This window comes from Ranitomeya variabilis, chromosome 4 (genome assembly GCF_051348905.1).
Source record: "Ranitomeya variabilis isolate aRanVar5 chromosome 4, aRanVar5.hap1, whole genome shotgun sequence".
Taxonomy (NCBI): domain Eukaryota; kingdom Metazoa; phylum Chordata; class Amphibia; order Anura; family Dendrobatidae; genus Ranitomeya; species Ranitomeya variabilis.
In genome coordinates this window covers 40,557,611-40,584,253 of record NC_135235.1, presented here as the reverse complement: position 1 = coordinate 40,584,253, position 26,643 = coordinate 40,557,611, and the positions used below count along the sequence as shown (strand labels likewise).

At 41.7% G+C, this 26,643-nt stretch overlaps 1 protein-coding gene across 2 annotated transcripts in view; it reads right to left on the bottom strand.

The window, feature by feature from the left end:
- PTPRE (protein tyrosine phosphatase receptor type E) overlaps nucleotides 1-26,643 on the bottom strand; it is a 192,559-nt gene that overhangs the window by 65,876 nt on the left and 100,040 nt on the right. For both annotated transcript variants that reach the window (XM_077258389.1, XM_077258390.1), the window contains exons 3-4: nucleotides 19,962-20,067; nucleotides 9,800-9,873 (exon numbers count right to left, since the gene is read on the bottom strand). In XM_077258389.1, coding sequence (XP_077114504.1) covers nucleotides 9,800-9,873; nucleotides 19,962-20,067 — 180 coding nt within the window. The remainder of the gene's footprint in view (nucleotides 1-9,799; nucleotides 9,874-19,961; nucleotides 20,068-26,643) is intronic.

The following is a 26,643-nucleotide window of genomic DNA, read 5'->3' as shown; positions in this document are numbered from 1 at the left end:
TGAATATCTGCAGACAGTAAAAAGAAAAATGACCAGAAACAGGTCAGACTGGGTGGGCAAAGGCCCACCAGTAACATTGATTCTTGGAGCCCACTGCTCAGATGAACATACTACACAAAGTTACTTCTGCTTCTATGTAATATTGTCTTGTCTAGCTTGTTTAATGAATGATTAGATTATACCTATTTCTGCAAATTGTGAATCAAGTAGCACTACTCATTAGTACGTCTTCACAGCGGCCTACCGGAGGATTCTCCTGCTCTCCTGTGGGCCAGTCCGAGCCTGGGTAGGAATATTGATTACGTGTCCAACCCCTTGATGCCCAGCAAAGAAGAAAACTTGACATAACCCTCAGAAGTATATGGCGACAGATTTGCTTCTAAAATGTCTGAAATGTACAGAGAATCGGAGCGTTTCAGAGTAAAAACATACTTGGCTACAATGGTGCACTGCAGTTTGGGTGGCAAAAATTTGCCACATTCTCAGAAATAGCGAAGCTACAGAAATTTCTACCATGATAGCAACTGCTGTGCACCACGCCATAATATTATAGATGGTTGTCACCATTTTTGCAATTGTCAAACATTTTACACAAGCGTAGAAATCTCTGGCTACATACTGTACCTTTTTGTTTACATTTAATTTGCACCTTTTTCAAAGTCTATATTACATATTTGCCTTTTTTACATTTGTCATTGTGGGAGGAGTTTGGAGTTTCTACATATTTTTTAATTTATTTAACTTATTATGCTTTGCTCATATAGCGCCATCATATTCTGCAGAGCTTTACAGACATCATCATCACTGTCCCCATTGTGGCTCACAAGCTACATTCCCTACCATACACATTCGCCTAAGAAAAAGCTAACGCAAAACGCACGTCGGGGTGCTGCCGCCACTTAAAGGTAACGTGCCAGTATACTTATTTCATCTGCCTTCTCTCATATATGTCCTTTTGATTCATTTGCACATGTGTTTTGCACTATATGCTTGTAGATCTATTGAATCCAAGTATATGCAGTTTATATTACTACCCGGCAACTTGGACATGAGGACAATTGAGGGTATGTGCACACGTTGCAGATTTGCCTGTGGAATTTTCTGTGCAGATTCTGCCTCTCTTGGCAGAAAAAGCAGGTAAAAATCCGAAGGATTTGATGCGTTTTTGGTGCGTTTTTTAATGCGGATTTTCATGTGTTTTTTTCATGCGGATTTGTATGCGTTTTTGTAGGCTAAATAAAGATCTATTATTTAACAAAAAAAAAAGAATTTTGATGTCATTTCGTGTCCAACCTCTTCATTTACATACACCATTTAAAGGTACCTTCACACTGAACAACTTAACAACGATATCGATAGCGATCCGTGACGTTGCAGCGTCCTGGATAGCGATATCGTTGTGTTTGACACGCAGCAGCGATCAGGATCCTGCTGTGACATCGTTGGTCGGAGCTAGAAGGCCAGCACCTTATTTCGTCGCTGGATCACCCGCTGACATCGTTGAATCGGCGTGTGTGACGCCGATTCAGCGATGTCTTCACTGGTAACAGGGTAAACATCGGGTTACTAAGCGCAGGGCCGCGCTTAGTAACCCGATGTTTACCCTGGTTACCAGTGTAAATGTAAAAAAAAACCAAAACACTACATACTTACATTCTGGTGTCTGTCGCGTCCCCCGGAGTCCGCTTCCCTGCACTGTGTCAGCGCCGGCTGGCCGTAAAGCAGGGCAAAGCGGTGACGTCACCGCTCTGCTTTACGGCCGGCGCTTACAGTGCAGGGAAGCAGAACGCCGGGGGACGCGACAGACACCGGAATGTAAGTATGTAGTGTTTTTTTTTTTTTTACATTTACACTGGTAACCAGGGTAAACATCGGGTTACTAAGCGCGGCCCTGCGCTTAGTAACCCGATGTTTACCCTGGTTACCCGGGGACTTCGGCATCGTTGGTCGCTGGAGAGCTGTCTGTGTGACAGCTCTCCAGCGACCACACAGCGACGCTGCAGCGATCGGCATCGTTGTGTAGATCGCTGCAGCGTCGCTAAATGTGACGGTACCTTTAGAATAATGTTTACACAACAGATAGATAGATAATAGATAGATCTATAGATAGATAGATATTAGATAGATATGATAGATAGATAGATCTATAGATAGATAATAGATAGATATTAGATAGATAGATAGATCTATAGATAGATAATAGATAGATATTAGATAGATAGATAGATAGATAGATAGATAGATAGATAGATAGATAGATAGATAGATAGATAGATAGATAGATAGGTCTATAGGTAGTAGCCAATGGGTGCAGAAACGCTGCAGATCCGCAAAAAGAATTGACATGCTGCGGAAAATAAAACACTGCAAATCCGCGTGTTTTTTTCCGCAGCATGTGCACAACAATTCTCAATCTCCCATTGACTAACATTGCTTGTGCACTACACTGCGGATTTGATGCAATTCCGCACGTCCAAAAACGCTGCGGAAACGCATCAAAATCCGCAACCTGTGCACATAGCCTTACTATTTTGGCTCATTACCCTCTTACATTGGTTTATTTTTGCATTTGTTGTTCCTATTTCATCATTTGTTTGATTATTCTATTACGGTAATTATTTGTTCTAATAAAATCTTGACATATTTATGGCATACAGCTTCCTCTTCTCCTTTTTTGATTTACATTCCCTATTAGTATGTCTTTGCAGTGTGGGAGGAAACGAGGAGGAAACCCACGCAAACATGGGGCGTAGATACACACTCCTTGCAGATGTTGTCCTTGGCGAGATTTGAACCCAGGAGACCCCAGCACTCTACAGCAACAGTGCTAACCACTGAGCCACCATGCTGTCCAGATGTTTCTTGACTACTACTTTTTTTATTGATGGACTATTGATATCCAATCTGTGGTGGTGCGACATCTGGCACCACCGTCAATCAACCGCCAGATGTATAGGGCTGGATCCTTAGTACCTAACCACAACTACCATAGTTTTAAATGAGCTGCTGAGTTCCGGCAGCATCCGAGAACTTCCTGTCCGGCATCGGTAACAGCTGATAGGCGGTGGTGTCGGATGTTGCATTGCCACTGATATTTCACGGACAGGCTATCAATAAAAAAGTAGTGGCCAAAGTCCACGAAGCCCACCAATATCGGTGAGATCTGAAGACAGACTAATGTGTATGGGACCCCTGAATCTCCCTCGAGAGATGATGTCATGGAAGAGAAGAAAAATCCAGTGGTTGGAATTTCAACGGCTAATCCTTTTGATCAACGTGGTGGGGAGATAAGCCGCTGCCAGTGGAGTCTCATGGAGACTTGGGCGAGACGAGCGTTCCTGTGTATGCAGAGAGCTGGCGGACAAATAATAATTCGGACGAAATTTATCTAATGTATCTGACCAGCTTTTTGTCTCTTATACTGTTCTAATTTTTTGAGAAAGGCATCCAGTGCCATTTTTAAAGAATGTTCAACCAGATACCCATCACAGCATCCTGTGTTAGAGTGAGTCCCCCAGAAACATTGCCAAACCACACAATGTTACCTCCTAATATACTGTAGCACTTTCGATCTCACTTCTGAAAAAACTATGAAAAAATACAGACATTCCTATCACTTCATAATGGAATTATTCAGTTTACAAAACTATTTTTCACATACCCTATGGGAAATTCTTAATTACCAGAAAGGAATTTTTTGTTGAAGATCATGATTTAATACTTGGAATGGAGAGCAGTGTCTCTCATTTTGGGCTTGACCTGATTTAGGCATACAACTTGTTGACGTGATTTGAAAAATGTGCATATGAATCTGATGTGTGCATGGATCTGTGGGTCAAAGTGGTTTTTTTTGAGGAAAAAAAACGGACATGTACAACGGATGTTGGAACACTTACTGTTAAGGTTACCCAGAAATAACAACTGATCCCTCTTGATTCCTGTTGATCCAGAAAAAACGCAATGCACGGTCTGGCCGTGACTCTCTCAACCTCAGCACTGTGACGCTCGGGTCAGCATTACGGTCCGTACTAGGACAAATTTGCATGGACATCTGCCTGATCCATTATGGTCCATTGTATAGGTAGATATAGTGCATGCAATAGAGAGCAGCTTTTGCACCCATTAACAATGCTGACGAGCAGCTGCCTGACATTGGTTGGTACCGAAGTTTGAAAAATCTCAATATTTTACTAAAATTCTCCTTTTCTTTATTAAATTCTAACTTTATTAAATTCTAAATTATGTTAAGAAGTTGATTCCACACTTGGTGTGACCTTCCGAAAACCCTGTTTTTCCCAAGCTACATGACTGCAAATATCCTTGCTAGTACAATCCCATAATTTCTTTCCATGCATTGAATAATTATTAAAATTAAAAATATTAATGGCTGTGCACTAAGGCTGTGTTTACACATTGCAAACACCCCAACCGTGGCAAAAAATAACCACTTTGCCACATTTTTTTTTAGAAATTGTGGCAATTGAAAAAACACAGGAGCTTCAACACGATTGCAGCTTAAGGCCGGCGTCACACTCGGCGTAAGACAATACGGTCCGTATTTTACGGCCGTAATACGGAGCAATGTTCCCAAAATAGTGATCCGTAGTCAGGGTGTGTCAGCGTATTTTGCGCATGGCATCCTCCGTATGTAATCCGTATGGCATCCGTACTGCGAGATTTTCTCGCAGGCTTGCAAAACCGACATCTAATGGATTTATGTGCTCAAATGTTCGGGAAAACATATATACAGTGTATATCTATATATATAATTGTCTAAGGGGTTTTCCGTCTGTCTGTCTGTCTTTCTGTCTGTCTGTCTTTCTGTCTGTCTGTCTGTCTTGGAAATCCCGCGTCTCTGATTGGTCGAGGCCGCCAGGCCTTGACCAATCAGCGACGGGCACAGAATGGCACAGCATGGCGACGATGATGTCATAATGGAAATCCCGCCTCTCTGATTGGTCGAGGCCGACCACTCAGCGATGGGCACAGTATCAACGTAGGTCATAATGGTTGCCATGGCGATGATGATGTCCTAAAGGTTGCCTCGACCAATCAGCGACGGGCACAGTCTGTCGCGAATTCTGGAATCATCATTGTCCATATACTACGGGGACATGATGCATATTCTAGAATACCCGATGCGTTAGAATCGGGCCACAGTCTAGTATATATATATATGTCATTGAGACACATATATATATATATAGTCTGTATTTATATTTACTTCGGCGCGATATCTGTGAAAAGCCGGTAATTCAATTGCCGGCTTTTCATTTCTCCTGCACAAACCCGACAGGATATGAGACATGGTTTACATACAGTAAACCATCTCATATCCCCTTTTTTTTGCATATTCCACACTACTAATGTTAGTAGTGTGTATGTGCAAAATTTGGCCGCTGTAGCTGCTAAAATAAAGGGTTAAATGGCGGAAAAAATTGGCGTGGGCTCCCGCGCAATTTTCTCCGCCAGAATGGTAAAACCAGTGACTGAGGGCACATATTAATAGCCAGGAGAGGGTCCATGGTTATTGGCCCCCCCGTGGCTAAAAACATCTGCCCCCAGCCACCCCAGAAGAGGCACATCTGGAAGATGCGCCTATTCTGGCACTTGGCCACTCTCTTCCCACTCCCGTGTAGCGGTGGGATATGGGGTAATGAAGGGTTAATGCCAACTTGCTATTGTAAGGTGACATTAAGCCAGATTAATAATGGAGAGGCGTCAATTATGACACCTATCCATTATTAATCCAATTGTCTAAAATGGTTAAAAAACACACACACACATGATTTAAAAGTATTTTAATGAAAGAAACACAGCGGTTATTGTAATATTTTATTGCTCTCTCAATCCATTTGCAGTCCCTCGCTTGGCAAAATAATAAACGCACAAGATACATACCTTCTGCTGACCCGTCATGTCCCACGAGGTAATCCATCTGAAGGGGTTAAAATAATTTACAAGCAGGAGCCCTGCAAATGCAGCTGTGCTCGTGCTTGTAATTCCCCGGCGAATGAATGAAATGTAGGTCATTGACCTACATTTCCTTCAGTTGCGGTGATGCGCCCCCTGCTGGATGTCCTCATATGACCTGGAGCGTGGGAAAAAGTTCCCAGGCTGCAGTTCATGAGAACATCCAGAAGGGGCGCATCACCGCGACTCAATGTAAGTACAGATCCAGCTTTCCTTTCAGCACCCGGGGGATTACAGGCACGAGCGAGTGGTTTATCGCAGCTCGTGCCTGTAATATTAGTTAACCCCTTCAGATGGATTACCTCGTTGGACGTGATCGGACATCAGAAGGTATGTATATTGTGTGTTTCTTATTTTGCCAAGCGAGGGTGTTCCTGATGGATTGAGAGAGCAATAAATTATTAAAACAACCTGTTTGTTTCTTTCATTAAAATACTTTTAAATCATGTGTGTGTGTGTTTTTTAACCCTTTCATACAATTGGATTAATAATGGATATGTGTCATAATTGACGCCTCTCCATTATTAATCTGGCTTAATGTCACCTTACAGTAGCAAGGTGGCATTAACCCTTCATTACCCCATATCCCACCGCTACAGGGAGTGGGAAGAGAGTGGCCAAGTGCCAGAATAGGCGCATCTTCCAGATGTGCCTTTTCTGGGGTGGCTGGGGGCAGATGTTTTTAGCCACGGGGTTGGCAATAACCATGGACCATCTCCTGGCTATTAATATCTGCCCTCAGTCACTGGCTTTACCATTCTGGCGGAGAAAATTGCGCGGGAGCCCACGCCAATTTTTTCCGCCATTTAACCCTTTATTTTAGCAGCTACAGCGCTGAAATTTTGCACATACACACTACTAACATTAGTAGTGTGGAATATGCAAAAAAAGGGCATATGAGATGGTTTACTGTATGTAAATCATGTCTCATATCCTGTCGGGTTTGTGCAGGAGAAATGAAAAGCCGGCAATTGAATTACCGACTTTTCACTAACACCGCTGCGTATTTCTCGCAAGTCACACTGCTGGTCCGTGTGGAATCCGTATTTTTCTCGCCCCCATAGACTTTCATTGGCGATTTTTTTGCGCAATACGCTGACAAACGCAGCATGCTGCGATTTTGTACGGCCGTAGAAAGCCGTATAATACTGAACCGTAATATACGGCTGATAGGAGCAGCCCCATTGAGAATAATTGTGCCGTTTATTTGGCGAGTTTTACGGACGTATTTTCTGCGCTCTTACGTCCGTAAAACTCGCCAGTGTGACGCCGGCCTCAATGTGATCTTACTGACCAGCACATAGAGTGATGGTTACTGCTTACTGCTTGCCTTGCAAAAGTATTCGGCCCCCTGGAACTTTTCAACCTTTTCCCACATATCATGCTTCAAACATAAAGATACCAAATGTAAATTTTTGGTGAAGAATCAACAACAAGTGGAACACAATTGTGAAGTTGAAAGAAATTTATTGGTTACTTAAAATTTTTATGGAAATTCAGAAACTGAAAAGTGGGGCTTGCAATATTATTCGGCCCCTTTAACTTAATACTTTGTTGCGCCACCTTTTGCTGCAATTACAGCTGCAAGTCGCTTGGGGTATGTCTATATCAGTTTTGTACATCGAGAGACTGAAATTCTTTTCCATTCTTCCTTGGCAAACAGCTCGAGCTCAGTGAGGTTTGATGGAGATCGTTTGTGAACAGCAGTTCTCAGCTCTTTCCACAGATTCTCGATTGGATTGAGGTCTGCTCTTTGACTTGGCCATTCTAACACCTGGATACGTTTATTTGTGAACCATTCCATTGTAGATTTTGCTTTATGTTTGGGATCATTGTCTTGTTGGAAGACAAATCTCCATCCTAGTCTCAGAGACTCCAACAGGTTTTCTTCAAGAATGGTCCTGTATTTGGCTCCATCCATCTTCCCATCAATTTTAACCAACTTCCCTGTCCCTTCTGAAGAAAAGCAGGCCCAAACCATGATGCTGCCACCACCATTTTTGACAGTGGGGATGGTGTGTTCAGGGTGATAAGCTGTGTGGCCATTACGCCAAACATATCGTTTGGCATTGTTGCCAAAAAGTTCGATTTTGGTTTCTTCTGACCAGAGCGCCTTCTTCCACATGTTTGGTGTGTCTCCTAGGTGGCTTGTTGCAAACTTTAAATGGCACTTTTTATGGATATCTTTGAGAAATGGCTTTCTTCTTGCCACTCTTCCAGAAAGGCCAGATTTGTGCAGTGACAACTGATTGTTGTCCTATGGACAGACTGTCCCGCCTCAGCTGTAGATCTCTGCAGTTCATCCAGAGTGATCATGGGCCTCTAGGCTGCATCTCTGATCAGTCTTCTCCTTGTTTGAGATGAAAGTTTAGAGGGACGGCCAGGTCTTGGTAGATTTGCAGTGGTATGATACTCCTTCCATTTCAATCTGATCGCTTGCACAGTGCTCCTTGGGATGTTTAAAGTTTTGGAAATCATTTTGTATCCAAATCCGGCTTTAAACTTCTCCACAACAGTATCACGGACCAGCCTGTTGTGTTCCTTAGTCTTCATGATGCTCTCTGTGCTTCAAACAGAACCCTGAGACTATCACAGAGAAGGAGCATTTATACGGAGACTTGATTACACACAGGTGGATTATATTTATCATCATTAGGCATTTAGGACAACATTGGATCATTCAGAGATCCACAATGAACTTCTGGAGTGAGTTTGCTGCACTGAAAGTAAAGGGGCCGAATAATATTGCACGTCCCACCTTTAAGTTTTTGAATTTCCCCAAAAATTTAAAATAACCAATAAATTTCATTCAACTTCACAATTGTGTTCCACTTGTTGTTGAATCTTCACCAAAAATTTACATTTGGTTTCTTTATGTTTGAAGCATGATATGTGGGAAAAGGTTGAAAAGTTCCAGGGGGCCGAATACTTTCGCAAGGCACTGCATATCAAATATTATTTCTGTAGGGCATAGTCACCCCAAATTCTCATGTACATAGGGCTAAAATGTAAAAAATACATATATAAAAATAAGTATTCAATGAATATTATCTAATAATAATTACCATACTCTAAGCTGCATTCATATTTTGGGGCTTTTCTTACTTTGCTAGGATAGCGGTAAAACCACAGCATTTTTTGCACAATTTTGGAAAATCATGTTTTATGCCACAATCGTAGAAATAAAAAGTGCAGCTCAACTGCAAAGTGAGAATCACTTACATGCTATTGAATCATTTGTGCTTTGCAGCAGCTGCCTGGCATTGAGTGGTGCAGTTAAGCTTCCTATCTGCCAATTGACTACACAGTGATGAGTAGGAACGTTAACCCTCTTCCCACACTGTGACATAATCATATGTTCCAGTAAGGGGATCAATCCCTACTATGCTTTGCCAGCACCATCACCAGTAGATACCCACTGTAACTAATAGAAACTGTAACAGCCAAGATCAAAGGGATCTACTTCTGTCACCCCATCAGCGCTCTGAGATGCAACTGCACGGTGTTAATTAATTAACATAGCTTAGAAATCCAAAGACCCCCAATACTTGACATTATATAGTAAAGGAGCATAACAGATGCAATCACAAAACAACTCCAGTGGGATTAAAAAAAAAAGATGACAACATTTATTGAAAAAGCTTCCTGTCATATGGCGGTTTTAGCTGTAATTTTTCAACATTAAAGCATATATGCAACATGGTGGCACTGTGTGAACATTGCCCTATCCTAAGCCTTAACCAAGTCCACAGTGACAAGTTTTCCACACAGGCAAGTATTACACAAAGCAGAAACCTTAGGGAACAAGGTCAGAACTTGTCCTCACCTTGTTCTTCCAGGATTCCATTCGGAATCTTCTTATCTCCGGAGTTCACGTCTGCTTTCCGACTCTTTCTGGACCTTGAAAAAAAGAGGCCTCTTAGCATGATAGCGGCAGCAGCCAACTACTTCTCCCAATAGCTTTAATACCGGATGCATCGTTTTTGTTAAAGTTAAGTTCCTGTTACAGCCACACAGTTTTAACACTTTGAGGTTCCATATAAGTCACCGACGGGCTTATCTTCCCCAGCTCAATACTTGTGACCTCGGGAACATAGATGGAAGCTCTTGGACCCGATGTCCGGCTATGCTTGGCTCCACCACTAAATAGTTGGCAACTTTGCTCCTTTTATTGCCCCTTGCTCTTGATGCATAGGATCGGTATACAATATTACATACATGTACTATAATGACATCACTGTGCAATAACGTGACACATGTCCCCTAATACTGGTGTTCTCTTATGCAGCATCGGGGGTCCATGGCACCACTAGGGGTAGGGTCTTGTGGTCGCAGCAGCACTCCTTATACCTATACACCTCTGTGACCTCATCAAAACATCCTGAACTTATTACAGAACCACATTATTACACAAGTAAAAAACTCATTGACACATTTTGCAATTAATAATGCAATTTCCACCAAAAATTCATAGGAAAAATGATGCTAATTCCGCAACCCTGTGCAACAACTGCCAACAATATATAGTCTTTATTTCTATATTCACTCGTAATTGTGTGCTTACTTTAACATGTAGCACTCAGGACAGATAAAGCAGCAGACCCCACTAAACAGCATCCTATATCTCAACTTCATTCACCATGTGACTGCCACAGTACGTCAGAATTTTCGTCACCAGAGCACCCGAAAAAAGAGGTATTCCCGGCAATGAATGGCATCAGTCAGTCCCACTAATCCTGAGAACGAGAGCTAAAATTCCCTATCAAAATGTAGCAGTGGCCATGTATGCACACCGCTGCTCCATTTATTGTCTATGGGGCTGCCGGAAAAAGCCGAGCATTGTACTTATTTATATTGGGCAGTCCCATGGACTACAAATGGAGCGGTGGGGCACAAATGAGGCCAGGGCTCCATTCTATCAGGCCATTTTAGAACCTGGTATTCTGGATTAGTGGGGTCCCAGCATTCTGCAAGTTATCACCTTCCCTGCGTCAGTGTAACTCTCTGCCCAGTCCGCAACTCTGAATGTACGAAAAAGTTAGTGCATGCCCTCATCATCTCCCACCTCTGCTACTGCAATATCCTCCTCTGTAGCCTTCCTGCTAACACTTTCGTACCTCTCGAGTCCATCCTTAACTCTGCTGCCCGACTAATCCACCTCTCTCCTCGCTACTCCTCCTCTTCTTCCCTCTTCAAATCCCTTCATTGGTTCCCAATTCCCCAAAGTATCCAGTTCCAACTGCTAACGCTGACCTACAAAGCCGTCCATAATCGGTCTCCTCCATATATCTCTGAACTAATCCCCGATAGCTTCCAACACGCAACCTCCGGTCCTCCCAAGACCTCCTTCTCTCTTCCACCTTTGTCCGTTCCTTACCCAATCACCTTTCTCCCGAGTATCCCCCATCCTCTGGAATTCTTTGACCCAACATGTCCAATTATTCCTAACATTCAGAACCTTCAGACAGAACTTGAAAACTCATCTCTTCAACAAGGCTTACAGACTGCAATGACCCTGCTGCCACCTCTACATCACCGGAGGTGCCGCAACAACCTGACCTACTGTCTCCTTCCCCATTATCCTGTAGACTCGAAAGGCAGGGCCCTCTCCTTTCTGTATGTCTGTCATTGTTAGTTTATTCCTGTAATGAATGAGCAAAACACTAATTTGCCACTGATCAGAGTGCTTAGGCCAGCATAAAAATCATTGTTATCAGAAAAGCATCATCCTGTGTAAACAGAGGATGAGCTGCCGAGAATATGATGCTGTAAGTAGATGGCACAATTGTATTAGCTGTCCTGTTCCCATCGATTTTTGTCTTTAAGAAAGACCAGTAAACGAGTGTTGACTGACTGGTATACAGTCGACCAAACTCGTCAAGGGGGCCAAAACGAGCCCTTACAAGTGGGCCTTAAAGAATAACCAACATTTTAATTTGATAAAACAATATTACACATGAAAATAAGCAACTTTGTAATATATGTTATCAGAGAAATCTGCTTCTTTCTCCTCTTGGACAAATCTTTCATTCTCAAAATCCTCAATTCTGGGGTAAAATCTGTATTCAGTGAAGACGGATTGCTACATTACTGAAATAGGAGATGACAGCTGGTTCTGATAAGATTCTATGTACAGGGGAGGAAGGAGGAGCTAAAGGCAGAGCTCCTCCCCTTCTGGTCTACATGGAATCTTGTCAGCACCAACTGTCTCTCCTATCTCAATAATGTAACAATCTGTTTTACTGAAGACAGATTTTACCCCAAAATTGAGAATAAATGATCAGTCCAGGAGGAGAAAGAAACAGGTTTTTCTGATAAGATACATTACAAATTTTCTTATTTGCATGGATACTAGTGACTTATTAAATAAAAATTAAAATGATGGTTACTCTTTAAGTCACTGCCAGGTACTTCCGTCACAGCTTTTCTCAATTTGCATGATGTCCATGAGGTCACAGACCGGGACAATTATCATTGCATTCACACCAAAATGTCTGTGCACATTACAACATTTCACTGTTGCAAATGCCTACACCAGACTTATGCTTTATGCCATCTACTGCACTATATACAGTATATATACCGGCTGGACAACCCCTTTAACCATTTTGTATAAAACACAACATATTATTATTACATTTCTACGTAAAATCAACAAAAATGTCATATATTCGTGGCAGCCATCTTAAAAAAATCAGTGGAACAAATCCATTTGTGTTGAAACCATTTTTGACTTACATAAAAAGTTGCAATTCGCTCAAAACTCTCCAATACAATGCAATATTTGACACCTTGATCTCCCTCTCTTTTCTAACATTTGAAGTGTACCAATTAACACGAATAAGACGTCCCAATTTGTGTAAAAAAAAAAAAAATTGTATTGAATTGTGACGTTAGAAATATTGCCCTCTGGCTTTTACCTATCATTGGGGAGTGCACTGTCATCCTGAAGCTGCACAAGCGATTTACGCCGAATAGATCATTTTGGTGCAATGTTCATAAATATGAAGTTGAACAAAGTGCGCTACATATTTTGTGCAAATTAGGCCCTTTTTAATGAATGTTTTGAACAGAGTTTTTGCAGCTCAAAATGAAGCTCTGTGCTAAATTTTGGAATTATCCAAACCTAGAAGAACAGAATAAGGCACAATTGTTTGTCAGTCAAATGTGTTTGTGTTCCTCACCTGCCCTGGCTCCAGCATTGGTCCAAGTGTTTTTCTAGCTCATCTCTCTCTGCTATAGTGCACGACTTTAATGTCATATTCCTAGGCCTTCCAAGGCTGCATGACACCTGAGTATTCAGGTAGTAAGTGAAAGCTGCTACCACTTCACTACATTCAGCTTAGCTACAAGAAAAATACTTACATCTGCTACATAAACTGTCTGTTTGCCAACTCGACTCTGCGATTTGAAAGCGCTGTCCGCACACGCGGTCCTGCTACATCAAGGTACCTGTCTTCAACAAGATTCTGCTGTTCCAAGGTGTTAACTGCATACTCAGCTCTGATGAATCAAGGTCTGTTTTCACTACTCCACTGTTTCAAGGTGCTGTCTGCACACTTAGATCTGCTGTACCAAGGTGCTCGACTACATACTCTGCCCTTTTGATCCAAGGTGTTGTCTGAACATTCTTCTTTGCTATGACAAGGTGCCACAAGTCCTGCTCTACTGATCCTCGCTTCTCCACGAGCCAGCCAGGTGATATTCACTGCTTATTCCCTGTTCGCTTTGTCTTAACTCCTCTGCATCAATGCAGCTGTTCCGTGCTGCTCCCCCTGACCTACAGTACAGAAAATCCACCTCCCCGGTTGAGACATAAGTGCTCTATGAGCATCGCAGGTACAGTCGATACATCCTTATGATACAGTTGTGGGAATAGCGATTGCCACAGTCATAAATGAGCCTTCAGAGGTTTCCTTTTCTTACTCTGACAAATGCATACTAAGAAGGAGAAGCGAGAGCTCGTGAGGAAACCATCCCAAAAGTAAGAACCAGTCATTACACTTGCAATCAAAATCTTTGCATCTTATTATTATGCTGTGGAATGAATGGTTTCTGACAAGGATACCTGGGCTCAAATATTCTGAGAGTCCGCTTCCCGGTCAAACAGGAAATGTACATGATCTATTTTACATAGTTACATAGTTACATAGTTATTAAGGTTGAAGGAAGACTTAAAGTCCATCTAGTTCAACCCATAGCCTAACCTAACATGCCCTAACATGTTGATCCAGAGGAAGGCAAAAAAAAAAACCATGTGGCAAAGAATAAGCTCCACATTGGGGAAAAAAATTCCTTCCCGACTCCACATACGGCAGTCAGACTAGTTCCCTGGATCAACGCCCTATCAAGGAATCTAGTGTATATACCCTGTAACATTATACTTTTCCAGAAAGGTATCCAGTCCCCTCTTAAATTTAAGTAATGAATCACTCATTACAACATCATACGGCAGAGAGTTCCATAGTCTCACTGCTCTTACAGTAAAGAATCCGCGTCTGTTATTATGCTTAAACCTTCTTTCCTCCAGACGTAGAGGATGCCCCCTTGTCCCTGTCTCAGGTCTATGATTAAAAAGATCATCAGAAAGGTCTTTGTACTGTCCCCTCATATATTTATACATTAACATAAGATCACCCCTTAGTCTTCGTTTTTCCAAACTAAATAGCCCCAAGTGTAATAACCTATCTTGGTATTGCAGACCCCCCAGTCCTCTAATAACCTTGGTCGCTCTTCTCTGCACCCGCTCCAGTTCAGCTATGTCTTTCTTATACACCGGAGACCAGAACTGTGCACAGTATTCTAAGTGTGGTCGCACTAGTGACTTGTATAGAGGTAAAATTATGTTCTCCTCATGAGCATCTATGCCTCTTTTAATACATCCCATTATTATATTTGCCTTTGTAGCAGCTGCCTGACACTGGCCACTGAATATGAGTTTGTCATCCACCCATACACCCAGGTCTTTTTCATTGACGGTTTTGCCCAGAGTTTTAGAATTAAGCACATAGTTATACATCTTATTACTTCTACCCAATTGCATGACCTTACATTTATCCCCATTAAAGCTCATTTGCCATTTATCAGCCCAAGCTTCTAGTTTACATAAATCATCCTGTAATATAAAATTGTCCTCCCCTGTATTGACTACCCCGCAGAGTTTAGTGTCATCTGCAAATATTGAAATTCTACTCTGAATGCCCCCTACAAGGTCATTAATAAATATGTTACAAAGACGAGGGCCCAAAACTGACCCCTGTGGTACCCTGTTGTGAATTCCGTTCTCGAACTCCCTCCTGTGGTCATGAATGGTACTTCGGCGAGTTCTGTCTGTGAACTCCCTTTGGTGGCTGTGAGTGGAACTGCTGGTTCTTGAGTTTCCTTCCTCAGCTGCCCTTGTTTATTGCCAGGCTGGCTTCTCTATTTAACTCCACTCAGATCATTACTCCATGCCAGCTGTCAATGTCTCAGTACTGGTTCAGATCTCTCTTGGATCTGTCTGAGGACCTGTCTACTCCAGCAGAAGCTAAGTCCCTGCTAGTTCATTTGTTGTTCATTGTGTACTGAATATATTTCTTAGTATTTGCTAAGTTCTTGTCCAGCTTGCTATCATGATATTGCCTTGCTAGCTGGAAGCTCTGGGGTGCAGAGTGGCACCTCCACACCGTGAGTCGGTGCGGGGGTCTTTCTGCACACTCTGCGTGGTTTTTTGTAGTTTTTGTGCTGACCGCATAGATCCCTTTACTATCCTCTGCCATTTAGTGAAGACTGGCCTCCTTTGCTAAAACCTGTTTCATTTCTGTGTTTGTGACTTTCCTCTTAACTCACAATCAATATTTGTGGGGGGCTGCCTTTTCCTTTGGGGAATTTCTCTGAGGCAAGGTAAGGCTTTATTTCCTAACTTTAGGGGTAGTTAGCTCTTAGGCTGTGAAGAGGCGTCTAGGGAGAGTTAGGTACGCTCCACGGCTATTTCTAGTGTGTGTGATAGGATTAGGGTTTGCGGTCAGCAGAGATCCCACTTCCCAGAGCTTGTCCTGTCTTTTGGTTTAACCATCAGGTCATTCCAGGTGCTCCTAACCACCAGGTCCATAACAGTACCCCACTGCTAACCGCGACCCAGTCCGAGTGTGCTCCATTAATAACTACCCTTTGTTTCCTATCTCTGAGCCAGGTCTCAACCCACTTACACATATTTTCCCCTATCCCCATTATTCTCATTTTATGTATCAACCTTTTGTGTGGCACCGTATCAAAAGCTTTTGAAAAGTCCATATATACTACATCTTCTGGGTTCCCTTGGTCCAGTCAGGAACTTACCTCTTCATAGAAGCTGATCAAATTAGTCTGACATGAACGGTCCCTAGTAAACCCGTGCTGATACTGGGTCATGAGGTTATTCCTCTTTAGATACTCCAGTATAGCATCCCTTACAATGCCCTCCAGGATTTTACCCACAGTAGAGGTTAAGCTTACTGGCCTATAATTTCCGAGTTCAGTTTTTGTCTGCTTTTTGAATATTGGCACCACATTTGCTATACGCCAGTCCTGTGGTACAGACCCTGTTATTATGGAGTCTTTAAAGATTAAAAATAATGGTCTATCAATGACTGTACTTAATTCCTGCAGTACTCGGGGGTGTATCCCATCCGGGCCCGGAGATTTGTCAATTTTAGTTATTTTTAGACGCCGCCGTACTTCCTGCTGGGTTAAGCAGGTAACATTAAATTGGGGATTTTTATCACTAGTCGTTTTGTCTGCCATGGAATTTTATTGTGTAAATACTGATGAAAAAAAGTCATTTAGCATATTGGCTTTTTCCTCATCCTCATCCACCATTTCACCCAGACTATTTTTAAGGGGGCCAACACTTTCATTTGTTAGTTTCTTACTATTTATGTAGTTAAAGAATATTTTGGAATTATTTTTACTCTCTCTGGCAATGAGTCTCTCTGTCTCAATTTTTGCTGCCTTGATTTGCTTTTTACAGAATTTATTTAATTTTCTGTATTTATTTAATGCCTCATCAATCCCTACTTCAATTCTCTACATGCTTTCTTTTTGTCACTTATTGCGCCCCTTACAGCTCTATTTAGCCATATTGGTTTCCTCCTATTTCTAGTATGTTTATTCCCATACGGTATATACTGTGCACAGGTCCTATCCAGGATGCTAATAAACGTCTCCCATTTTCTTTGTGTATTTTTGTGTCTCAGGATATCGTCCCAGTTAATTGCACCAAGATCCTCTCTCATCCGTTGGAAATTTGCCCTCCTGAAGTTTAGTGTCCTTGTCACCCCTCTACTACACATCTTATTAAAGGATACAGGAAAACTTATTATTTTGTGATCACTGTTCCCCAAGTGACCCCCAACCCTTATATTTGCTATGCGGTCTGGCCTGTTGGTTAATATTAGGTCTAGCAGTGTCCCCCTTCTTGTTGGGTCCTGAACCAGTTGTGAAAGGTAATTGTCTCTCATAGTTGTCAGAAAGCGATTACCTTTGCTGGAACTGCAGGTTTCTGTTCCCCAATCTATTTCAGGGTAGTTGAAGTCCCCCATAATAATGACTTCTCCTTGTCCGCAGCTTCATCTATTTGCTTTACGAGGATATTCTCCATTGCTTCCATTATTTTTGGAGATTTATAACAAACCCCTATCAGTAATTTATTATTTTTTCCCCCTCCCCTTATCTCCACCCACAGGGACTCCACATTTTCATTAGATTCACCTATATTATCACGCAGGATGGGTTTTAAGGATGATTTTACATATAGACACACCCCTCCCCCTCGCTTATCCGTTCCGTCATTTCTGAACAGGCTATAGCCCTGCAAGTTAACAGCCCAGTCATGGCTCTCATCCAGCCATGTTTCAGATATCCCCACCATGTCATAATTATGCTCCAACAACATTAATTCTAATTCGTCCATTTTGTTGGCGAGGCTTCTGGCATTAGTATACATGCACTTGATGTTCCTCTCTGTACCTCTATTCTTTCTTAAATTACTAACTGTTCTAACCCCACCCCCCATGCCACTGCCATCCCCAACTTCCTTATTTGTGCCCAGGTCTCTATCTGCACTATCTTCCCCTCCTATAAAATGAATACCCTCCCCCCCAATCCCTAGTTTAAACACTCTTCCAACCTTCTAGCCATTTTCTCCCCCAGCACAGCTGCACCTTCCCCATTGAGGTGCAGCCCGACCCTAGCGTAGAGCCTGTAGCCAACTGAGAAGTCGGTCCAGTTCTGCAGGAACCCAAACCCCTCCTTCCTACACAAATTCTTGAGCCACTTATTAACCTCTCTAATCTCCCGTTGCCTCTCTGGCATGGCACGTGGTACAGGCAGTATTTCGGAAAATACCACGTTGGAGGTCCTTGCTTTCAGCTTGCAGCCTGTACCTGTATTTTAATTGCCCTGCTTTTATTATTGTGCACCAGGCCCACATCATCGATGTCATCTCACAGGAAATGTATCATATCGGAGCATGCTGCAGCCCCTTCACTGAGAATCCTGCTGAGAAAAGCAGATCACGCCTGGAACTTTAAAGTGACACTGGAACTTTAAAGTGAAGCCTGGAACTTAAAGTGACACCTGGAACTTAAAGTGAAGCCTGGAACTTAAAGTGACGCCTGGAACTTAAAGTGAAGCCTGGAACTTTAAAGTGAAGCCTGGAACTTAAAGTGAAGCCTGGAACTTTAAAGTGACGCCTGGAACTTAAAGTGACGCCTGGAACTTAAAGTGACCCTGGAACTTTAAAGTGACGCCTGGAACTTAAAGTGAAGACTGGAACTTTAAAGTGACGCCTGGAACTTAAAGTGACACTTGGAACTTTAAAGTGATTACTGGAACTTTAAAGTGAAGCCTGGAACTTAAAGTGAAGCCTGGAACTGAAAGTGAAGCCTGGAACTTAAAGTGACGCCTGGAACTTTAAAGTGACGCCTGGAACTGAAAGTGAAGCCTGGAACTTAAAGTGACGCCTGGAACTTAAAGTGACGCCTGGAACTTAAAGTGAAGCCTGGAACTTAAAGTGAAGCCTGGAACTTTAAAGTGACGCCTGGAACTGAAAGTGAAGCCTGGAACTTAAAGTGACGCCTGGAACTTAAAGTGACGCCTGGAACTTAAAGTGAAGCCTGGAACTTTAAAGTGAACATTCCCTTTTTATGATCACAATGTTTCTAGGTCCAAAAGTCTGTGCTGATTCATTTGTTAATGTATCTTTATAGCAGTTGTTGCTCCGCTTTATGTGGCTCCCTTGCTACATAAAGATGTAAAACGTAACGGGGATCCGTCATCCCTTCTGAAACGTCTATTTTAGCAAATACTTGTGTTCACCTAAATTAACAATTTTTATCCATCTTTTTTTCTTTTAAACTCTACAATGTTCTTCTCCATATTTCCTACTGGAAATGAATGAATAAATTAACAACTAGGTGTTTTCCATTTCACTTGTCAAAGGGGTGTGTCCCTAAACAGACAGTGCTGATTGGATGGTGTTAGAACGTACGGAGTATACCCCCAACTGGTAACGCCTAGTTGTCAACTTATTTAGACATTTACAATAGGAATAACAACAGAGGGACGATACAACGTAAAGTTCTAAGAAAAGTGCTTAAAGGGAATCTGTCAGCAGTTTTTTGCTATGCAATCTGAGCGCACCATGATGTAGGGGCAGATATCCTGATTCCAGCGATGTATCACTTATCACTGTGTGTGCATATGCACAAGGTAGCATTACTCCATCTTTACAATGGCTTTTTCATCTGCTTACAGGATAAGAAAATATCTGGAGAGAGGTGTATCATAGATGATCTACTTCACCGTCGGCTTTAGATAGGGTTGACCCCATATGCCCTGATGTGTCTTAATCTCATTATTACACCAGGCTGGTGGCCAGATTCACTATAGAAGATTTTCTTTGGTTTCCTGCATAATCACATTCACACCATAACAATAAAGCAATTTATATCTCATGTGAATGTTGTTACCTTAGAAGGTAGCCAGCCAGAAGTATGAGGACGAAGCAAACAAACAAAGGCACCAGCACGGATGTCAGGAGCGAGGATGTGTCAGTATGAGGACTGCCTGTAGTATCTGGAAATAAAACGTAACATCATTAATACTGCATTTTCTATAATACTGATATCCTATGGATAAATGTATAAGTTGGGAGCAGAAGTGTACATGTTTGGCCTCGGCTCCATTCATTGACTATGAGACTGCTGGAAATAGTGGAGCACTGTACTCAGCAGTGCCATAGAGAATGAATGTAGTGGCGGTGGACTACTGTCTATATCGCCCAACCTGATCACAACCACCCACTTTTAAGTGGGGTTTATATAACCAAACACCCATTTTTGCTCGGGAACAAATTTGCTATAATTATATACCAAAAATTGGGACAGTCCTAAAAAATGTAGGACTATTGGAAAATATTATTCAGGCACAGTGTCTTGTCCAAATGTAGCAGTCATATGTGGCCCTAGTGCTTGAGGGGACCTACATTAGAAGACACACGGCAGGTGAGGACTTCATTAGTCTTGGAGAACATCTTAATTACTCTTTAGCATCTCCATGCTAGGGGATTATCTATAAACCATGGACACTTAGCCTTGAACCAGATACAACCAAAAACTTGGGTGACCAGACCCGAATTAAGTTTTATAACAATTAGAAAGTTAAGTAATCCATGTAAGTTCTATGTCTGGGACTTTTGGAGGAGCTGAGCAGATTGATATATTGGTTTGTGGTAAAAGATTCAGTATATCTTGTAGTTTATGCATTAAAATTCCTGGTCACTCGGGTCTTAGGAGTCCAGTGGGCGGTCTTATTGGTGATTGACAGCCATCATTGACTAAGTATGCATAATTGGTGATCAGCAATGCCTAGTGGACTCTTAAAACCAAGGTTTCTATTCATTTTCTCTGAAATGTAACAGTTGTGCCCTCCCCTACTCCTGTCTCACAGCCTCACCAACCCCTACAAGACGAGATTCTGCAGCTGCATCCCCCTCCTCTTTGTCTTGCAGTAAAAGGGATTTTCATTGTGAAATTTTAGAGGATTAAGTCCAAGAGGGCTTTTATATAAAGTAATAAAAAAGGGACATATTCTTGCCTAGTGTATGCCAAAACGATGCTCTTAAGTCGGAGGCTGAGTGCGCGATCACCTACAGACACAATTGGCCCAATTTATTATCCATTTACATATTTTAGTCTAGTTTTTGGTGTCTTTTATCTTTTTCTTCATTTGCGACTTATATCTTTAATTTGTGCCTTTTCTAAAGTTTCATTTATAAGCGTTTGCTTGTTTTATTTTTTTCTTTTTGATTTGACAGTGACGCAAATTTAATAACATTATACCCAAGCGCGCAACTTTTTGCTTTAAAAAGACAAAATCATAAAAAATGTTAAAGATAAAAAAATAAAGAACATTTTTTATTTGGCCCAATATTCACAACACGCATTCAACATTTTGGAGAACTTGGTGCAAAATATGTCAACGGATAACGCAAGACAAAAAAAAAGAAATTTGAAAAAAAAAAGAGAGAGATGATGACTCGGACCCAATACCTCCTATGTGCCTAGAATATGAAAAGAGCTTTGGACAGCTGAATTTTTTTTCTCTCGACATCATTTTAGATAGTGAGGACACCCCCACAAGCATTAGATAATTGGTTGGACCAGGCAAAATCAACACATTCTTTCAACATTCATCTAAATTATTTTTCGCATCCTGTTCATGAAACAAAAAGCCCTGGATGAACAAAATGATAATTCTCTCTTCGATAGTCCAAAGCTGTGTGCTAGAGCAAAAAAAAACCTGAAAAAATAACGTGAAGAAATTATTTAATATGAAACCTAATTGCTACCAATTTACTACAATCTTTGGGGTCGCCAGGAAGAGCCACTTAAAGGGAGTCTGGTAGCCGCGCTCTGTAATTTACAGTACTTTCTGAAATATTACAGAATTGCGAGTCGTGAAGAGAGGTCGGAGAGTGTCCTCTCCACGCTCATTACATGATTCTTCAGTCTGTTCTCGGAGTCCGTTCTGGTTTTTTTATCGAAATAGTTGTAGTTTCCAAGGAAACAAAGAAATTGGTGAGAAGAGAACGAAGATGTTCCGGGGTTTCCCAACATTCCATTTGAACATTCAAACAACAAGCAACATTTAAGAAAAAGAACCAACAGTCGTCCCCCATACACAAGTAAAGCTCAGCGACAATGTTGGGTCTCCAAATGACTGTGGACATCTAGGGTTGTCACCCACCAGCTGCCTAAGATGTTACCAAGCCGCAGTCCCATAAATTATTTATTAGCGACTTTCAGGGGCTCTTGAATTAATTATTCAGTGCGCAAGATTAGATTTTCTTGGAGAGTCCTCAGACTCATCGACGGCATAAGGTTAGAGAAACATTGTGGCTTACTTCCAAAAACTGAGCCAATTTTCTCCTTAGAACGTCACTGATTTTACACCTAAGTCCTATAAAATTTAATGAGTTTAAGATGCAACACCAGATACAAAAGTTTGTGGGGACCAAACCCAAAAACGAACCTATAGTTTTTCCAACGAGTACTTGTCTTTGACACACTCGTGTGAGAACACTATAAAATGGATCCCACACCAAGGGCTTCTAGATAGATGAGCATGAGTCATGTACACCTGGGTGAACCTGGGGAGGATGAGTAAAGCGGACTGGTTATTTCTACAACTGAAAACTTTTTTTTCATCCCAGGCAATCCCATTAAGCGCATACATTTTTCCAAATGGTACCCTCCCACAGCAAAATCTCGAGACAGTGTAGACATTAAAATCACAGTCCAGGCACCATCGTGTTTGCCTGACCAATGGTTCCAGGATTCTTCCTTACCCCAGCTTTAAAAAATACCTTTCATCAGCCATGAATATGTAATTTTTACCTGGTGTAAATGCTGCTGTTCTTCTGAATCCGGCGTTGTTTTTCTTTTATTCCTGCGCCTCTCCATTCCTGAGATATGGCCCAGTCTTCCCTGTATATAAATGTGATCTTTTTAGCCAACCAGGAGAGGTTTTCAGGACGACGCCCACAGAGAAGAGTAGAGGACCACGTCCCATTGGATAGTAACACTAGATTTATATAAAGGGAAGAAGAGGCCAAATCTCAGGAACAGAAAGGCGCAGAAACAAAAGGAAGATAACGCCAGATTCAGGAGAACAGGAGCATGTTCATCAGGTTAAAAAATTATATATTTATGTAAAGTGACAAGTCCTCTTTAAATTCAATTAAGAAGGCTGTTGAGAAAATTTGGCGTCAAGTCTACATATTGTCCTAGTTTTGTAAATACACTCATGCAGAGGAAGGATTGCCGCAGCTAGGTCATTATGCTCCCAATCCCATCATCAAAAAAAAAAAAATGTCAGCTGCAGGCGAAAAGACGAGTAGCCTTACTTTCTCATTGTAACTACATCGGTTCATTCCCAATGTCAGTTAATGCAGATACGAGGAGACTGAATATAGACTGTGTAGGAGTAAGATTGCTGCAGAGGCGGCGAGAAGATACATATTCCAGGATAATTTAGGGATTAGCAGATATATCGTATGCTAAATGCTATAACACCCGGCTAACACCCTATAACGCACTCATGTGTCGTGTCCAAGGGGTGACAAGTGGAAGCCTGATCTTTGTCAATTAGTAGGATTATACGGCTACATAAGATTTCATTAATGGATTGAGGAGTGTATGCAGATTGTGTCTGCGGGAGTTTATTGCAAATACTGGGTGGTAACCAGTAGGGCAACATCCATCACAAAGGCATTTTCTCAATTTTCTTAGCATCCTAAAAAGGACATCTGTCTCTAAATCTGTTTCAAATATGTCACACAATTACCATTAAGACTATCCTTTCAGGACTTTAAAATGGTGAAAAAAGGACTATTCCGTCACTGTTTTTTTACAGGGTTAAAACTGACCTGGCAACATGAATCTCAGTAGGATGAACCCTCCTAATCCGTCTTCATAGACTTGCAGGTCATAGGAAGCTGAATAAAATGATACCTTGATATCTACAATCCGATGTCTTAGTCCAGAGAAATCCACATTTTTCCTAATATGTAAATGAGCTGTTAAGATCTATGGGCCGGGCATAGATCTTCCCGACAATCTGCCTCCAAAGCTTACTATAAATGAAAGGAGACGTAACCAGTCTGAAGCATGTAATGACTGACAGTCTGCTCTCCTGATCTACATGTCTCACATGTAACGCCCCCTTTCATGTAAAATAAGCTCTGGAGGCAGATTCTCAGGGAGATCTATGTCCGGCCCATAGATCTTAATAGCTCATTATCATATCAAGAAACAGGTGGATTACTCTGGAATCTTACATCTGATCGCAGATATGAAGGTACAGTATTATTTCATTCCACTTTCTATGACTTGCACGTCCATATAGACAGCTTAGGAGGATTGATCTCACTGACAAATTCCCTTTAAGTGATGATAAAAAAAAATCTGAATTTGTAAAATAGCAATTTAGTTGTGTCACCAATTTCTAAGACTCGTAACTTTTGGGGGGTTTTCTGTAGATGGAGCTGTGTGAAAGCTGTTTTTTTATAAGTAGGGAGCTATGGTTTTTATTGGCATCATTGTCGAGTACATATGACATTTTGATCACTTTTTAGTATATTTTTGGTGGGAGGTGCAACTACAGAAAAAAGGCAATTCTGGTATTTAGATTTTTTTTATTTTTCCTTTTTTTATTTTTGCTTTATAGCACTTATAGTACGGGTTCAATAATTCTAGATGTTGAGAGATCAAACTTTTGCGAATGCAGCAATACCGAATTTTTTTATTTCTTTCTTTTTCATTTTTTACTTTTCACTATATTTTTTGGTCCCCATAGGGGACTTGAACCTGTAATCGCTTGTTCTACGTATTGCTATACTTCAGTATTGGCGCATATTATTATTATTCATTTTTATAACGCCATTTATTCCATATGGTGAAAATAAGTACCAAGATGATTGCATGAAGCGCCTTTCGCTGCCAAGGCAATTTATCACGTCGCTGGCGTGGAAGGCGATGGCCACCTGAATCGACACTCGAGCAGGGTCATTGACAGAGGCATTTAAGCTCCATACACCCATACTGTAATATGGAAACATTGGAAAGGGGTTAAATGTAAATTACTTTTAGCCCCAAAACTCTCAAAATAAAATGCCGCAGCAGCTATTTTCATTATTCCTTTTTTTTATTTTTTACTGCTTTGGAGTTACACAATGTCTACTTCTCCATTCTTGACTAAAGCTAAAGTTAGAATCCTGCTGGTTTCCCGTAATCAGGGAGAAGTGCACTGTGGGAAGTCAGATGACTCAGCGGTACAGTTAGCGCTAAGCCTTTAGGTCACATGCCTGACAGTGGGTGGAGCAAAACTGCTGACTGTTCCCTTTGCAGTTTTTTTGCTGCCCAGTGGCGCTCTCAGCCATAACATGTTAACATATCCTAGCCATCACTTTATCAGATAGGAATAACCCTCTATGCCCTGACTTAGGCACATCTTAAAGGGGTTTTCCACTTTTAGAAAAGAGGATCCCAAATGCAATAAAATACATAAAATATCAATCACAGCCAGTACTCACCCTCACCTTTTTCATTACGTACACAATAGTGAACAGCTTCCAAGCAGAAGCCGCCTGAACAGACCGGTCATTTCTTTTAACCAATTCATAACTTTCGAAGTGTGAAATGATTTGACATTTTTGAGCCTTTTTTCAGGTGTGTTTCGGGCCTGTCTGACGAAGACACCGTGTGCACATACCCCTTCTTCAGGGTGTTTTTGGAGACGTTTTTCATTTCCTGAAATGGTTTTGAACGCACACAACGTCTTTTAGAGGTCAGCGTACCTGACGAGTTTTTCAAGCAAAATACATTTCAGTAAAATGTTTAATTTCGTGTGTGTTTTTTTTTTGTCTTTTCTGTTAAGTTTTTCCTGTGGCTTTACTTCTATGCATAAAATAATAGGTGGCTTCCATGCAGAAGCTTCCTGAAGAACAATCGGGTCATTTTGTTTAACCACTTGCGTCTATGGAAATGTGAAGTCATTTTCATGTTGTGGTGCATAGAATTATTCTCTTTGATGTTTATTAAAGAGGTTGTCCACTACTTTAATATTGATGGCTTATCCTTAGGACAGGTCATCAATATCTGATCGGTGGGTGTGTGACACCCAGCACCCCCGCCGACTAGCTGTTCTCGGTGCTGGCCATGAATTTTGACCTCTTAAAGGGAACCTGTCACCCCAAAATGGAAGATGAGCTAAGCCCACCGGCTTCAGGGGCTTATCTATAGCATTCTGTAATGCTGTAGATAAGCCCCCGATGTATCCTGAAAGATGAGAAAAAGAGGTTAGATTATACTCACCCAGGGGCGGTCCGATCCAATGGCTGTCGTGGTCCGGTCTGGGGCCTCCCATCTTCTTACGATGACGTCCTCTTCTTGTCTGCACGCTGTGGCTCCGGCGCAGGCGTACTTGGTCTTCCCTGTTGAGGGCAGAGCAAAGTACTGCAGTGCGCAGGCGCTGGGCCTCTCTGACCTTTCCCTGCGCCTGCTCACTGCAGTACTTTGCTCTGCCCTCAACAGGGCAGACAAAGTACGCCTGCGCCGCAGCGTGAAGACAAGAAGAGGATGTCATCGTAAG